Source organism: Ovis canadensis, chromosome 20, assembly GCF_042477335.2.
Source record: "Ovis canadensis isolate MfBH-ARS-UI-01 breed Bighorn chromosome 20, ARS-UI_OviCan_v2, whole genome shotgun sequence".
Classification (NCBI taxonomy): Eukaryota; Metazoa; Chordata; class Mammalia; order Artiodactyla; family Bovidae; genus Ovis; species Ovis canadensis.
This window is the reverse complement of record NC_091264.1, coordinates 27,763,083-27,779,785: the sequence shown is the minus strand read 5'-3', so window position 1 is coordinate 27,779,785 and position 16,703 is coordinate 27,763,083. Positions and strand designations below refer to the sequence as shown.

The window sequence follows — 16,703 nt, the reverse complement described above, 5'->3', positions numbered from 1 at the left end:
ATCTATACATTTCTTTGCAGAAGGTGTTATGAATACATAGCAATATATCAGAAGATAAAATCATTTGTGAAATTCCTATAGGATCCTAAAATAGGCACTATAAATTGGTAAGTTTAATGCGATTGAAACTCACCTGTTTTGAAACTCCAGAAGTTCTGCATTAATTTTTTCAATATCTACATCTCCCCAAAGTATCTCATAATAACCACTAATATTGCCCATCACAGTATCATACAGTCCATACAGCTTCTGCAGCAAGTTGAGTTCCTTTCTGGGAAACCAAATAATTAAGTCATTATGTAACATATATTTTAAAGATAAATTCCATTATTGGATAGGAATTCATCTAATCAAATATTTCATACATTATGTGTATAATGTCTTATACCAACATGCATACAACTCCGTCAGTTTCCAAACAAAGCTCCATCAATTAGGTCAAGGTTTATAGCTCTCAAACATTCCAAATTATAATATTATGTGTCATTACCAGTGTGTTTAATTATTACAACCATACCAATCACTGCAAACAATATGACCAAAACTTGGTAACAAGAGCAAAGTTAAGGCTAATGTTTTCTTTGATCTCTTTACTTTCAAATGCAAGCTGCATTTTTATGATCATGTCTGCCTTTAAGTCTGCCTTTTAAACATCACATTCCTACCAAAAGCTTTCCCTTGTGTGCCCAGATGCAGTTATATCCAAAACAGGAAGAAAGGAGGGATTCTGGGGCAAGTAAAGGAAAACTTCTTCATTGCATGGCACCTGTGCTCGGTCACGTCAGACTCTTTGCGACCCCATGGACTGTAACCCACCAGGCTCCTCCGTCCATGGGATTTCCCAGGCAAGACTACTGGAGTAGGTTGCCATTTCTTTCTCCAGGGGATCTTCCCACCCCAGGGATTGAATCCAGGACTCCCACATTACAGGCAGATTCTCTGCCAGCTGAGCCACAAGGGACACCCCAAAATCCCATGGATCTGGAGAAGCCTGGTAGGCTGCAGTCCATGGGGTCGCTGAGGGTCGGACACGACTGAGCGACTTCATTTTGACTTTTCACTTTTGTGCATTGGAGAAGGAAATGGCAACCCACTCCAGTGTTCTTGCCTGGAGAATCCCAGGGACGGGGGAGCCTGGTAGGCTGCCATCTACGGGGTCGCAGAATCGGACACGACTGAAGCGACTTAGCAGCAGCAGCAGAGCCACACGGGAAGCCCAAGAATACTGGAGTGGGTAGCCTATCCCTTCTCCAGAGGATCTTCCCAACCCAGGAGTCAAACCGGGGTCTCTTGTGTCTTCTGCATTTCCAGGCAGATTCTTTACCGCTGTGCCACCTGTGAATACTACACTTAAAAGTGAAAGTGAAAGTCGTTCCCTCGTGTCCGACTCTTTACGCCCCCGTGGACTGTATAGTCCATGTGACTCTCCAGGCCAGAATATTGGAGTGGGTGCCTTTCCCTTCTCCAGGGGATCTTCCCAACCCAGGGATTGAACTCAGGTTCCCTGCATTGCAGGCAGATTCTTTACCAGCTGAGCCACAAAGGAAACCCAAAGCCTACCCCCTTCTCCAGGAGATCTTCCCGACCCAGGAATTGGACCGGGGTCTCCTGCATTGGAGGCAGATTTTTTACCAACTGAGCTATTAGGGAAAACCACACTTGATGTTAGCCAAAAGGCTATATTTTTTATATGGAGACTGTGTGTTCAATGGAATAGGAATAGCTAGGAATGAGGGGACTATTTAGGAATTTTCCAAGCCAGACCCTTCTCTGTACAATGAAGGGTTTAATGATGGCATGTTCACCTAATGGACAGTTAATTATTTATAATAAACTTGTTCAATTTCTAAACTTACCTAGTTTTGTGTAAAACCTCATAGTCAGTCACAGGCAACCCAAAAAGTTGTTCTCCAGATGAATATGTAACGAATTTCCTCCATAGATCATCAAAATTGGCCTATAAAAGGTTTTTAAATTATAGTAAGACGTAATTAATTCAGAACCCATTAAAGTAGAATTTATTATAATCAGGATAAAAGCTATATTGAAGTTTATTTAATATTATCTATGAAACAAGGATTTGTGAAGCAAATTTATGCTGATACCAAGCTATCAGAGGAAAAGTTAAGTACTCAGGAAAATTAACTTTCAAGCATTCTGAAAGTAATCCTTTTATATAAAATTATTTCTTTAATAAATTAAGTGGTCCCCAGACATACATTTCAAGCTCCTATAAATACATCTGAAAGTAATGAAACTACATTTGTAAAATTCTATAATTCAGACTTTTCTACTATTTTAGACCATCATTTTTCCTACACGGTTCAAATGAATAAAGAAGTAGTATAATCCACTCAATCTTGGGTATTCCTAGTAAAGAAGAAAACACTGATTTTTGGACAGCAGCTCTGTATTTCCTTGGTGAGATGACCATGGAAGCCACCTAAGTATAAATGCAGGGAATGTCAATGTAACCACAAAAATGTAATTTTACCTGAAAGATCTGCAGCCTGTTGCTAGCTTCTTGGGGTGGTATATTTGGAACCATGGGTCCTTCCTGTAATGAATAATATAATCAGCATTTTAATTCCTAATCACACATATTTATCAATTTATTAGGTTTATCTATTATTTCCTTTTAAAAATCATAAACATGATTTTTAATTTATATGATCTAACTTTGTCCTGTACATGAAGCTTTCATTTATTTTTTGTAACAGTTTCATTGAGATATTATTCACATATTATATAGTCCACTCATTTAAAATGTACCCTTCAACAGTTTTTATTATATTCACAGACTATGATCACAATCAATTTTAGTACATTTGCATCACTCTAACTTCCATTCATTTTTTTAAGGACCTTGACATAGCTAACAAAATATGTGATTAAATTACATCTTATATGACATTTACAATACAAGAACTCTGTTTCATTTCATTTACAATCATAAATGATGGTGCTGTGGTTGTGCATTAGAATAACTGATACATAGTCCTGAGAACAACTTCCTCTCACTGACAGTCTAGCCCGATATGGAAACAGAGACAAACATAGGTTGAATACTTGAAATTAGCAGAAGGCAGTCTTTGGTGGCCATGAGCCAGAAAAAAGTTTGCAAAAAAGACCCCAAATGGTCTGTACAATCATAAATTTTATGGATATGCTAAATAATATGGCATATTTCCAGTATAACAGAATAATAGAAAAATAAAATATCAACTAGTCTAACCTAAAAGAGATGTTCAATACACATTAAAGAAAAAGTGTTATAGAAGTAGCACCAAGGGCTTAAATTATCTTATGATTTTATATCTACTATGATCACTAAAAGAAAGTAGAATATGTTAGGGACTACATCCAACTTCTGAGTTTAAACTTCATAAAGCTCAAACATTATCAGTCATATACCACGTTGAATAGTCTGTGGGACTAACCAAGGATGACATTTATCATTTATGTTCAGAGACCCTTCTGGTTCTCTAAGAGTTAGAGCTGGGAAGAAATCAGTTGCATGATACCCCGGCATTTGGACATTCATAGTTTCTTAACAGCTTTCCAACAATGGTACTACATTTTTAATTGTGAATATGTTGGCCCTAAGAAAGGACAAAAGCAGATTCTGTGTTCCTTTCATGATTTCCAAAAGTGTTGCTCCTTTTAGCAGTTAAATTGTTTCTCTTCTCTCTTATATAAAACATGCTTAAAGGAACAGCTATGCCCTCTTTTTGATAGCTGCAACTATGCGAAGATAGCCTCTTGCACACAACGTACAAATCACAGTATATTTCTCAGGGTTCATCACTTTCATCTCATATAAACATTGTGCCAAATATCTTAACACAGAGCGTGAAACACGTAATTACCGTCTCGTACGCTTCTGCAAAGTTCATTACATCCTCACGGAAAACTTCCACAGATTCAAGTAGATTACTTTTAAACTTTGGCTGCACTTGTACTAATTCATCTTGTACAGAAACCTAGAATTTAAAAAAAAAAAAAAAGGCTCAATGTGAGAGTGAAAGCAATGTATTTAAATGAAAAATACAAATTCTACTCCAGCAAGCTTGTTAATCTCACAGATATGCTATGAACGAGGATGTGTCTGAAATGTTAATTTGTTAAAACACACACACACACACACACACACAACTCAGAAATAAACAATCCAAATGCACCAATGAGTCTCAAATCATTTTAGCTCATGACCTAAGAGGCAAAGCTATTTAACTGCAGTTAGGAAAATATTTTCTGGCTGACCCAGTTCAGGCAGTTAATATTGCCAAGGAAACAATTAAGACTATGAACCTAGTCTAGGTCACATGTTGTCTCCAGGACCAGGCCACGGTCTGGGATTAGAAATCTCTAGTAGGTTCCTGTGGTTGCAATAATTAGAGCAGTTCCCAGTAAGAAAATGATATTACTCTAGGTAAAAAGAACAGCAAATGTCTTCCACAACGATTTTCAAACCTTCTGCTTAAATCTGCAATCATTGCTATTGCTGTTGTTCAGTCATCAAGTTGAGTCCAATTCTTCGCAATCCCATGTACTGCAGCACACCAGACTTCCCTGTCCTTCTCCATCTCCCAGAGCTTGCCCAAGTTCATGTCCATTGAATCAGTGATGCCATTCAACCATCTCATCCTCTGTCACCCTCTTATTCTGCCTTCAATCTTTCCCAGCATCAGGGTCTCTTCCAATGAGTCAGCTGTTCGCATCAGGTGGTCAAAGTATTGGAGCTTCAGCTTTAGCATCAGTCCTTCCAAAGAGTATTCTGGGTTGATTTCCTTTAAGATTGACTGGTTTGAGCTCTTTTCTTTCCATGGGACTCTCAAGAGTCTTCTCCAGCACAATAGTTCGAAAGCATCGATTCCACTGGAGGAGACTATGAGAACCCCAGGAACTGTATAAAACGGCAGTCATTATACCTAACACCTAATTCATGCTTTCTATCTGCCAGGTTCTTTACATATGTTAACTCATTCAATCCTCACAACCACCCTGCGTGGTATATACTACTATTATATCCATTTTACAAGCGAAGAAACCAACACACAGAGACTAACTTCCTCAAGGTTCCAGCACTAGTATGTGACAAGGTCAAGATTCAAAACTTGCTCTTAACTGCTCTCAACAGTAGCATCTTTCAGGGCTGGAACATATACTGCTTTAAGCTTAATGGTGACTGTAGTAAAGAATGGGTCAGTAGGTTTAACACTAACAGAGATAAACCCAAGTGACTCTTTTAAACTGAACAATAATAGAAAATTGGGCTTTACTAGATCTCAACTGAGGGCTCCCCCATATCCTTCCTAGGACTCACTGTCTAGACTAACCAGCAAGTACTTTTTAAAAATAAGCAGTTAGTCAATACTGAACATGAAGCCCCAAAATAAAAATTATTATTAAAAAAGTTTATACAATCTTCTCAAGCCTTAAACTGCATTTTTTAAAGCTTCTAAAATATTCCTAAAGGACCTCATGAAGAAATTAAGAAACAAAGGTTATTAACTTGCACCAGATCACCCAACTGGCTGTGGCAGAGCCAGAATCACAAGTCATGACCCCAGTTTCAGCTCTGTGTCCTTGCTACTGTGTCCTGCTTCAATCTCAGTGACAAATCTCTCCATAAATAGGAAACTTTAATCCAACATTAATTAATATGCAACAAAAATTTTAGATTAATTTAAGAATCTGGACCCTCCCTTGGAGTTCACTTATCTTTTAAATTGTTAGCTTCTTCTGTACAACAAAGTGAATCAACCATATGCATACGTATATCCCCTCCCTCTTGAGCCTCCCTTGCACCCCTCCCATCCTCCTCCTCGCAGTCATTACAGAGCACTGAGCTGAGCTCCCGGTGCTGTACAGCAGGGTCCCACTGGCTGTCTGTTTTACACATGGAAGTGTATATATGTCAATCCTAATCTCCTGATTCATCCCACCATCCCTTTTCCATTCACTTTTTTTAAATTTATTTTTTATTGAAGGACAACTGCTTTACAGAATTTTGCTGTTTTCTATCAAACCTCAACATGGATCAGCCATAGGTATAATGTTTAAATATTTATCAACTTCAAAAATGCTTAGAGAAAAATTTATAGCCATAAATGCCAACATTAAAAGAAAAAAAAAAAAACACCTCAAATCAGTAACCTAACCATCCACCTTAACAAACTAGACAAAGAAGAAGAAACTAAACCCAAAGAAAGCAGAAGGAAGAAAACAATTTAAAAAGAGCACAGATAAATGATACAGAGAATAAGAAAGCAATAGAGAAAATAAACAAACTAAAAGTTTCTTTTTTGAAAACAGCAATGAAAGTGACAAAGTTTTACCTAGTATAACCAAAGCCTTCTTCAGCGATCAGTGCAAAGAAATAGAGGAAAACAACAGAATGGGAAAGACTAGAGATCTCTTCAAGAAAATTAGAGATACCAAGGGAACATTTCATGCAAAGATGGGCTCAATAAAGGACAGAAATGGTCTGGACCTAACAGAAGCAGAAGATATTAAGAAGAGGTGGCAAGAATACATGGAAGAACTGTACAAAAAAGATCTTCATGACCCAGATAATCATGATGATGTGATCACTAATCTAGAGCAGACATCTTGGAATGCGAAGTCAAGTGGGCCTTAGAAAGCATCACTACAAACAAAACTAGTGGAGGTGATGGAATTCCAGTGGAGCTGTTTCAAATCCTGAAAGATGATGCTGTGAAAGTGCTGCACTCAAGATGCCAGCAAGTTTGGAAAACTCAGCAGTGGCCACAGGACTGGAAAAGGTCAGTTTTCATTCCAATTCCAAAGAAAGGCAATGCCAAAGAATGCTCAAACTACCACACAATTGCACTCATCTCACATGCTAGTAAAGTAATGCTCAAAATTCTCCAAGCCAGACTTCAGCAATACGTGAACCGTGAACTCCCTGATGTTCAAGCTGGTTTTAGAAAAGGCAGAGGAACCAGAGATCAAATTGCCAACATCCGCTGGGTCATGGAAAAAGCAAGAGAGTTCCAGAAAAACATCTATTTCTGCTTTATTGACTATGCCAAAGCCTTTGACTGTGTGGATCACAAGAAACTGTGGAAAATTCTGAAAGAGATGGGAATACCAGACCACCTAATCTGCCTCTTGAGAAATATGTATGCAGGTCAGGAAGCAACAGTTAGAACTGGATATGGAACAACAGACTGGTTCCAAATAGGAAAAGGAGTACGTCAAGGCTGTATATTGTCACCCTGCTTATTTAACTTCTATGCAGAGTACATCATGAGAAACGCTGGACTGGAAGAAACACAAGCTGGAATCAAGATTGCCAGGAGAAATATCAATAACCTCAGATATGCAGATGACACCACCCTTATGGCAGAAAGTGGAGAGGAGCTAAAAAGCCTCTTGATGAAAGTGAAAGAGGAGAGTGAAAAAGTTGGCTTAAAGCTCAACATTCAGAAAACGAAGATAATGGCATCCGGTCCCATCACTTCATGGGAAATTGATGGGGAAACAGTAGAAACAGTGTCAGACTTTATTTGGGGGGGCTCCAAAGTCCCTGCAGATGGTGACTGCAGCCATGAAATTAAAAGATGCTTACTCCTTGGAAGAAAAGTTATTACCAACCTAGATAGTATATTCAAAAGCAGAGACATTACTTTGCCGACTAAGGTCCGCCTAGTCAAGGCTATGGTTTTTCCTGTGGTCATGTATGGATGTGAGAGTTGGACTGTGAAGAAGGCTGAGCACCGAAGAATTGATGCTTTTGAACCGTGGTGTTGGAGAAGACTCTTGAGGGTCCCGTGGATTGCAAGGAGATCCAACCAGTCCATTCTGAAGGAGATCAACCCTGGGATTTCTTTGGAAGGAATGATGCTAAAGCTGAAGCTCCAGTACTTTGGCCACTTCATGCAAAGAGTTGACTCATTGGAAAAGACTCTGATGCTGGGAGGGATTGGGAGCAGGAGGAGAAGGGGACGACCCAGGATGAGATGGCTGGATGGCATCACAGACTTGATGGACGTGAGTCTGAGTGAACTCCGGGAGATGGTGATGGACAGGGAGGCCTGGCGTGCTGCGATTCATGGGGTCACAAAGAGTCAGACAGGACTGAGCGACTGAACTGAACTGAACCAAAAATAAAAGAAAAAGGACTCAAATTACTAAAATTAGAAAAGAAAGGAGGGATATCACTACTTACTTTACAGAGTGATATAAATATATAAATAAATAAATTATAAATTTATTTATATATTTATACAGATATATTTTTTTAATATAAATATATATGCTGCTGCCACTAAGTCACTTCAGTCGTGTCCAACTCTGTGCAACCCCACAGACAGCAGCCCACCAGTCTCCCCCGTCCCTGGGATTCTCCAGCCAAGAACACTGGAGTGGGTTGCCATTGCCTTCTCCAATGCATGAAAGTGAAAAGTGAAAGTGAAGCCGCTCAGTCGTGTCCGACTCTTCACCACCCCATGGACTACAGCCTACTAGGCTCCTCCGTCCATGGGATTTTCCAGGCAAGAGTACTGGAGTGAGTTGCCACTGCCTTCTCCAAATAAATATATATAATATAATGTATAAATAAATATATATACAGAGTGATATATATATAAATAAAAAGAATTATAAAGATATAATGAACAGAGTGAAAAGGCAATCTACAGAATGGGTGAAAATACTTGCCAATCATATACCTGTAAGAAGTTAATATCCAGAATATATAAAGAACTTCTACCATTCAACAACAATAACAAAAACAAACAATCCAACTTAAAACCAGTCAAGGAACTTGAAAAGACATTTCTCCAAAGAAGATATACAAACGGCCAACAAGCACATGAAAAGATGCTCAGCGTCACTTTTCATTAGTGAAGTCAGTGAAGTCGCTCAGTCGTGTCCAACTCTTTGCGACGCCACGGCCTGTAGCCTACCAGGCTCCTCCCTCCATGGGATTCTCCAGGCAAAAGTATTGGAGTGGGTTGCCATTTTCCTTCTCCAGGGGCTCTTCCCAACCCAGGGATCGAACCCCAGTCTCCCACATTCCAGGCAGATGCTTTAACCTCTGAGCCACCAGGGATATGCAAATCAAAACCACAATGAGAGACCACCTCACCCATTAGGTTGCCTACTATCAAGAATACAAAAAATAACAAGTGAGGATGTGAAGAAATTGGAACCCTTATGAACTGTTGGTGGGAACATAAAATAGTGCAGCTGCTATGGAAACAATATGGCCGGCAGTTCTGAAAAATTAAAAATAGAGTTGCTATGTGGTCCAGCAATTCTGTTGCTGCTAAGTCGCTTCAGTCGTATCCGACTCTATGCAACCCCACAGACGGCAGCCCACCAGGCTCCCCTGTCCCTGGTATTCTCCAGGCAAGAACACTGGAGTGGGTTGCCATTTCCTTCTCCAATGCATGAAAGTGAAAAGTGAAAGTGAAGACGCTCAGTCCAACTCTTAGCGACCCCATGGACTGCAGCCTACCAGGCTCCTTCATCCATGGGATTTTCCAGGGAAGAGTACTGGAGTGGGTAAATATCCAAAAGAACTGAAAGCAGGGTATCAAAGAGATAACTGTACATCCATGTCCATACCAGCATTATTAACAACAGCCAAAAGGTGGGAGGAACACAATCGCCCACTGATGAATGAATGAATAAGCAAAGTGTGGTATATGCACGTGATGGGATATTAGTCAACACTGAAAAGGAAGGAAATTCTGACATATGTTACAATACAGATGAATCTTGATGATATTACGCTAACTGAAATAAGTCAGTAACAGAAAGGATAAATATTGTATGATTTCACTTACATGGGAGAAATGGAGAGCTGTTGTTTAATGGGTAGTTTCCATTTTGCAACGCAAAAAAGTTCTGGAGGTTGGCTGCACAGCAATGTGAATACATGTAACACTACTGAACTCTACATGTAAAAATGATTAAGATGGTAAACTTTAGGTTATGTGTATTTTGCTCCATTATATATATTTTTTTTACCTTAGTACAAAGCTACTGTAATCAAGACTGGGGATCAAGCTACTGTAATCAAGACTGGTAAACTTTAGGTTATGTGTATTTTGCTCCATTATATATATATATATATATATATATATATATATATATATATATTTTTTTTTTTTTACCTTAGTACAAAGCTACTGTAATCAAGGCATGGGGCAGGCATATGGATCAACAAATTAAAGTTGAGAGTACAGAAATGAATCCTTACAGTTAACTGTTTTTCTGCTGGGTGACAAGATAATTTGTTGGTGAAAGCAGTCTTTAGAACAAATGTTCCTGAGACAACAGGATATCCACACATGTTAACATGACGTTGGACCCCTAACTCACACCATACACAAAGATTAACTCAAAATGTAACAAAGACTAAATGTAAGGGTAAAATTATAAAACTCTCATAAGAAAACATAGTAGTGACTTCATGACCCTGGATTAGGCAATGGTTACCTACATACAATACCAAAAAACAAGAAACAAAAGAGAAAAAATAGACAAACTGGACTTGATCAAAATTAAAAATTTTGTACTTCAAAAGACACCATCAAGAAAGTGAAAAAACCCTCAGAATGAGAGAAAATATTTGCAAATCTTTTGATTAAAGGACTTACATCCAGAATATATAAAGAACTCTTACAACTCAAAGAGACAAATAACCCAATTTAAAAAACAAATAACAGATTTAAATTCAACCTTTCTTCAAAGAAGATATACAAATGGCTAATGAGTACATGTAAAAAGATGCTAAAAATTATTAGCCATTAGGAAAATGAGGTGCTGGTATGTGAGACAGTATGGATAAACCTTAACAACATTATTCTAAGTGAAAGAAGCCAGTCACAAAAGACTAGATATTTTATGATTCTACCTATGTTTAAGCATCCAGAAAACGCAAATTCAAAGAGATAAAAAGTAGATTAGTGATTGCCAGGGGCTGTAGTGAAGAAGAGAATGAGGAGTGATTACTAATGGGTATGAGGTTTCTTTTGGGATGATGAAAATGTTCTAAAATTAAATAATAACGGTTGTACAACTCTGCATATAGTAACAATCACCGAATTGTATACTTTGAAATGGTAAATGTTATAGGATGTGGATTATATGCCAATAAAGCTGTGAAGGTAATATATATTGAGCTTTTGAAAAGTTTGAAATGTATTTTTTTCTGGATATAGTCACTTAATAAAAGAAGGATTACATTTGTACTCACCGCTTTACTCTGCAATTTGTTGAAAGAATATCTCAAGGTGTCTACTGCTTCTGATTCTTCTTTGGTGACTTCAACTTCAAATCGGTTTAAAATAGCATAGGCTTCCTGTGCAGTGGGGGCAGATTCAGACACATCACAAGGAATACAACTGACAAATGACTTACAGGCCTTCTACAAACACATTCCTATGTCTTTTATTAAAATTACCTATTTATTTGGCTGTACTAGGTCTTACAGCATGTGGGATCTTTAGTTGCAGCATGAACTCTCAATTGCAGTACGTGGGATCTAGTTCCCTGACCAGGGATCCCCCCAGCACAGCACCGTAGCCAACAGACCACCAGGGAAATCCCCACTATGTCTTAAAAGGATGGCTTCCCCAAATTAAATGTGTATAAAAAACTCCTTTAGAGTATCACTGACATCAGATATTGACTCTAGAGACCTCAGGCCCTGAAATCTGAACTTAATAAGCACCAAGGTGATTCTGGTGGAGAGGAGACCAATCCCTTTGAGATATCCTCCAAGGAAAAACACCCTAGAATAACTTTCTGCCTCTCTCTTCCTGATCTTGTGCCAACACCATGCAAAATGTCTTCTCATATTCTATTACAATAGAGGTTGGCTATATAAGGAATGGAATGACTTGATATTCTGAAGACCAGACACTAGTGAACAAACAAAAGAAAAACAAATTCATAGGTACAGAGAGCATGTTGGTGGTAACCAGAAAGGAAGGAGGATAGAGGACAGAGGGATGAGTGAGGGGGGTTAACTGGATGGTGATAGCTGGTAATGAGATTTAAAGGTGGTGATGGCTTTACATTGCATATAAATATTGAGTTATAATTTGCACAACTGAAATCTGTATAATGGTATATACCGATTTTGCCTAATTTTCTTTAGAGTGATGAGTTGGCAATCAGCTTTACCAAAGGAATTCATGCTGAAAAAACTGCACTTTGGCAGTCAGGAAAAAATGGTATGATAACATGTTAAATCTTGAGAAGTGAGGGGTCAGTATTCAAAATATCTGAATACTAAGATTTAAAGAAGTAGTAAAGGTATGAATTTCATTAGCTACCAAAGAGCACAAACTCTAAATGGGTTAAAGAAAGCAAGGCTCAGTCATGAACACCGAGTACCAAAAGGAGATACCAATTCCCCAGGTTTGCAGGCAATAGGGGGGAGTGCACTGTCCACAGAGAATCTAAAAAAGTTACAAAATGAACTGGATCTGATCTTTATTATCACCATGAGCCAGAAATTCTAAGTATTAGTCTTAAGTACTTGTGGTAGAATAACAGCCTCCCTATTGTTATCCACACCCTAATCTCCAGCACCTGGGAATATATGTCACCTAACACAGCAAAGGAGACTTTGCAGATGTGATTAAGAATAAAGAATTTGAGAGGGGGAGATTATCCTGGATTAACCATGTGGGCCCAATGTAATCACAAAGATTCCTTTAAGGGAAAGAAGGAGGCAGGAGATTTAGAGACAGAGATGTGAGGACAGAAGCAGGGGTAAGAGTGATGCCACTGCTGGGAGGGAACCAGGAACCAAGGGATGAAAGCTGCCTCTGGAAGCTGGACAACACAAGGAAACAGTTCTTCCCTGGAGCCCCTGCTGACATGTTGATTTCAGCCCCATTCCACACTTCTGACCTTGAGAACTATAAAATAATAAATATGCATTGTATTAAGCCATTGAGGTTACGATAATTTGTTACAGAGGCTAAACAGAAAACTAAAACAGTACTCTTTCCTAAAAACACCTCCTGTTGATCTAAATCCCAACAGCTACTTTTGAACCTAAATGGACCATTCCCAACCATGGTATGCTGCTGGTCATAGGGGAGACACATAGCTCATTTCTAAGAAAGTCAAAGATATTTGGGGAACTTGTCTAATATGTCAGGACTGAAGTCAGAGGATACAACCACTCTTTTCTGTAAAATATAGGTACCAGCATAAAAAAACTGAACACTGTCTAGACCAGTACAGCATTATTAATACATCTTCCTTGGTATACTGTTCACTGTTGATAATTATCAAAATCCCTCTAAGAACATCAACATCAGAGAGGAAAAACAGGAAGACTGTGCCAGAAAATAAATAAATCAACTTTTTAGTGTTTCTCTATTAAAAAACAAAAAGTAGCATTTCAAAGAGAGGAAAATGCAAACATTTCTTACTTCAATTGGTCCCAAAGTCATGTCCATTTGAATTTCATTATCACGGATACAAGACAAGGCTTCCATTGCAAATCTGACATCATCTAAGTCACGAATAGGTCTAGATAACTTTTTCAAGTATTCATTGATAAATGCTATCATGTCTGACATTTTCTTTTTGTATTCTTCATTCAAATATCGACAGAGTAGCATCTTCCATGCTTTAGCCTCAATTGATAAGGCCAATTTCATTGGCTCTGGTGAAGACAGGAAAAGATCAAAATAAAATACTAGGTGACATTCTCAAACAATTCACTTCATGTATAATCTGAGCATTTATCATTGTCCATTTCATTGTCACCAGCCACACTGAGCACTTGAAATGTAGCTAGTCTGAATTAAATGTTCTGTAAGATTACCAGATTTTGAAGACTTAATTCCTATCCCAGTGAAGTATGTTATGCTGTTCACAAGAAAGACACCGAAGTCTATAGAGAAGAATTTTGGAAATTCATTCGAACACTATCCAGTGTGAACCTTGCTCTGTTTCTGGCATCCTATTAGCAGCCCTCACTCATTTCCCTGAATTCCTCCAGGTAACCTCTGCATGAGACCAGCAGCCTGTGATGCTGGGAACACTAGGCCCGTCCAACAGAGCTCCCCCTCACTATAGTTAGCCATAGAATCAGCTTGGGCTTGTGATTTCACACACTGTCTCATCACCCTCTGATACTCTAACCCCACTGGACTAACTTCTCAGACCTCCAGCTGTTCTGATTCTTATCTCTTGTACACAGCCCACTCCCTCCAGTAACACATAGTTCCACCTATAGTTTCAGTTGTTTGGGTGCCAGCTTAGTGTTAACTGCATTAAGCCACTCTGGTATAATATTATATATATACACAATGTATATCTATATTTAACATATATACGAAAAATATTGGCAGTCCAAAATACTTAATAGTTATAATACTGCAGATTAATAACAGCCTCCTAAATGAAGTCACATTTCATGTGAAAATGCAGATACTTTACATAGTATTTTAAAAATACCTGTATGCAATTCAAGTGCTCCTACAACTATAATAGGCTTCAACTCATCGATCTCCTGTTCAAAAGTCGCGTAGTGTAGAATTTCAGATCTGATTTCAGTCAGAGAGGGATTGTTAGCCAAAAACTCCTGTGGCAAGGAAAGAATCAACACTTTCTTTGGCTTTTTGACAATGTGAATCTTATACTTCTAATAGGTAAATTAGAAAATTGCATCTGCTTATATATTTTTCCTCACGTATGTGCTATCAGGCCAGGGGCTCAGTAGAGAAAGGGATGAACTACTCTTCCGTTAGTACTGGAAGAGGAGGCTACGTGAGGAGCTTTCACATTCCTGGTTGGTTGTTTATAGTCCTAAAGTTTCCTTGAGTTTCTAACCAAATACACAGGTAAGCCTCTGTAACTTTGACACACCCCTGAACACCTGGCCTCTGGTATGAATTGAACAAAATCTGCTAGAGCCTCATTATTATCAATTGCCCTAGCGTCAGTGTCAGAATTACACAAGACGTGTTAGGTGCGTGGCATTTACAGGTTCTCGGCCTCTGTTCTTGCCCGCTCATCATTATCACTGACGTTTTCCTGGTCTTCCCCCAAGAGTTAAACAATTGCAACCTGACCTGCATTGCCAGCAGTGGAAACACACCTTCACTTTCACATCTCGGTCCTCTGTCCAGAGCGTCTTGTACTTCTGAAAGTCCTGCAGGGCTTCATGAACTGCCTTTCTCAGAGAGTTTACGGAGGAAGAAAGGAGGAGGACCAGCTTGGAAATATCCTTGTGCTCTGCCACTCCCGGGTAAAAATTCTTCAGCTTCCGTGCGGGAATCATTTCTTCAAAGGATCCTGAGAACAGACATTTTTACTCTATAGATAACTCATGCATTCAACTTTAAATACTACCAATTGTAAACATCTATAGACTTTTCAAACTTTAAAGTCTTAAAGACCCATCTCCCTCCAGGTAATTAACAGCTAATCTCTCACTAGTTTCATTGATTCTTATTAAATCGTTGTGTCATATTTTGAGGTCTAGGTTTCTTTAAAGTATATGTGCACAGGCGCACTCAGTCGTTCAATCACGTCCGACTCTTTTGCGACCTCATTGACTATAGTGGCCCGCCAGGTTCCTCTGTCCATGGGACTTCCCAGGCAAGAATACTAGGGTGGGTTTCCATTTCCTTCTCCAGGGGATCTTCCTGACCCAGGGGTCAAATCCACTTCTCCTGCATCTCCTGCATTGGCAGGTGGATTCTTTATCACTGATCTATCTGGGATGCCTTCATTAAAGTGAGGAAACTGCTATTCAGAGGAAAGAACTGAAAACCAGTTGAAAGACACTGATTAACAACCTCCCCCAAAACAAAACGTCCTCCAAGGAAAGATCAAAAGAGTTGAAATAGCTATCCCACAGAACAGCCTTGTGGTTAAAGGAGAGGTATGGGCTCCCTGGGGCTTCCCTGGGGCTCAGCTGTATAGAATCTGCCTGCCAGTGCAGGAACAGGGGCTGATCCCTGGGTCAGAAAGATCCCCTAGAGAAGGAAATGGCAACCCACGCCAGTATTCTTGCCTGGAAAATCCCACGGACAGAGGAGTCTGGCGGGCTACAGTCCATGGGGTTACAAAGAGTCAGACATGACTTAGCGACTAAATGCAACAACAACTACATTTATTACCCAAATGCCTTACGCTAATTATTTAAACTTCATAGAAATACTTGAGAGGACTAAATGATACAACATATGCTTGTCTTCAGCTCAGCGTCTAGTATATAGAGACCACACAACCACTATTAAACATCACAATACACATCTCTTGCTAAAAGTCAGTATTCTCAAGTATTCTTCATCAGGTACAGACCATACAGATACTTTTGTTTGGCCCAGACAGTTCACTACTTTTGTTAAAGCAGTTGTTAACAATTTAAAAATCATGAGATTTCATGAAAAATTTGATATTTCCACCTTCTCTTTTAAAATGGTTTAATCTGGTATTCCTGCCTAGCAACAGCTGGCTGAAGTACCCATAAATGATACTGACTTGGGGTGGGGGTAGAAGAAAAGGGGAGATGTTGATCAAGAGGTACAAACTTTCATTAATATAATGAATAAATTCTGGAAATGTATATGTACTGGTGATCGATAGTATTATAATAATAATATGTACTTGAAGTCTGCTAAGAAAGTAGACCTCAGGTGTTCTCACCACACACGCACACACACACAAATGATTAACTATGAGAG

The 16,703-nt window shown here is 38.9% G+C and overlaps 1 protein-coding gene across 1 annotated transcript in view; it reads right to left on the bottom strand.

Moving 5' to 3' along the window:
- The window catches only part of DNAH8 (dynein axonemal heavy chain 8), a 335,116-nt gene that overhangs the window by 211,757 nt on the left and 106,656 nt on the right, over positions 1-16,703 (bottom strand). Inside the window, exons 27-34 of the mRNA XM_069564262.1 lie at positions 15,110-15,306; positions 14,467-14,593; positions 13,434-13,669; positions 11,237-11,341; positions 3,870-3,983; positions 2,495-2,557; positions 1,857-1,957; positions 134-271 (exon numbers count right to left, since the gene is read on the bottom strand). Of these exons, the coding sequence (XP_069420363.1) occupies positions 134-271; positions 1,857-1,957; positions 2,495-2,557; positions 3,870-3,983; positions 11,237-11,341; positions 13,434-13,669; positions 14,467-14,593; positions 15,110-15,306 (1,081 nt within the window). The remainder of the gene's footprint in view (positions 1-133; positions 272-1,856; positions 1,958-2,494; positions 2,558-3,869; positions 3,984-11,236; positions 11,342-13,433; positions 13,670-14,466; positions 14,594-15,109; positions 15,307-16,703) is intronic.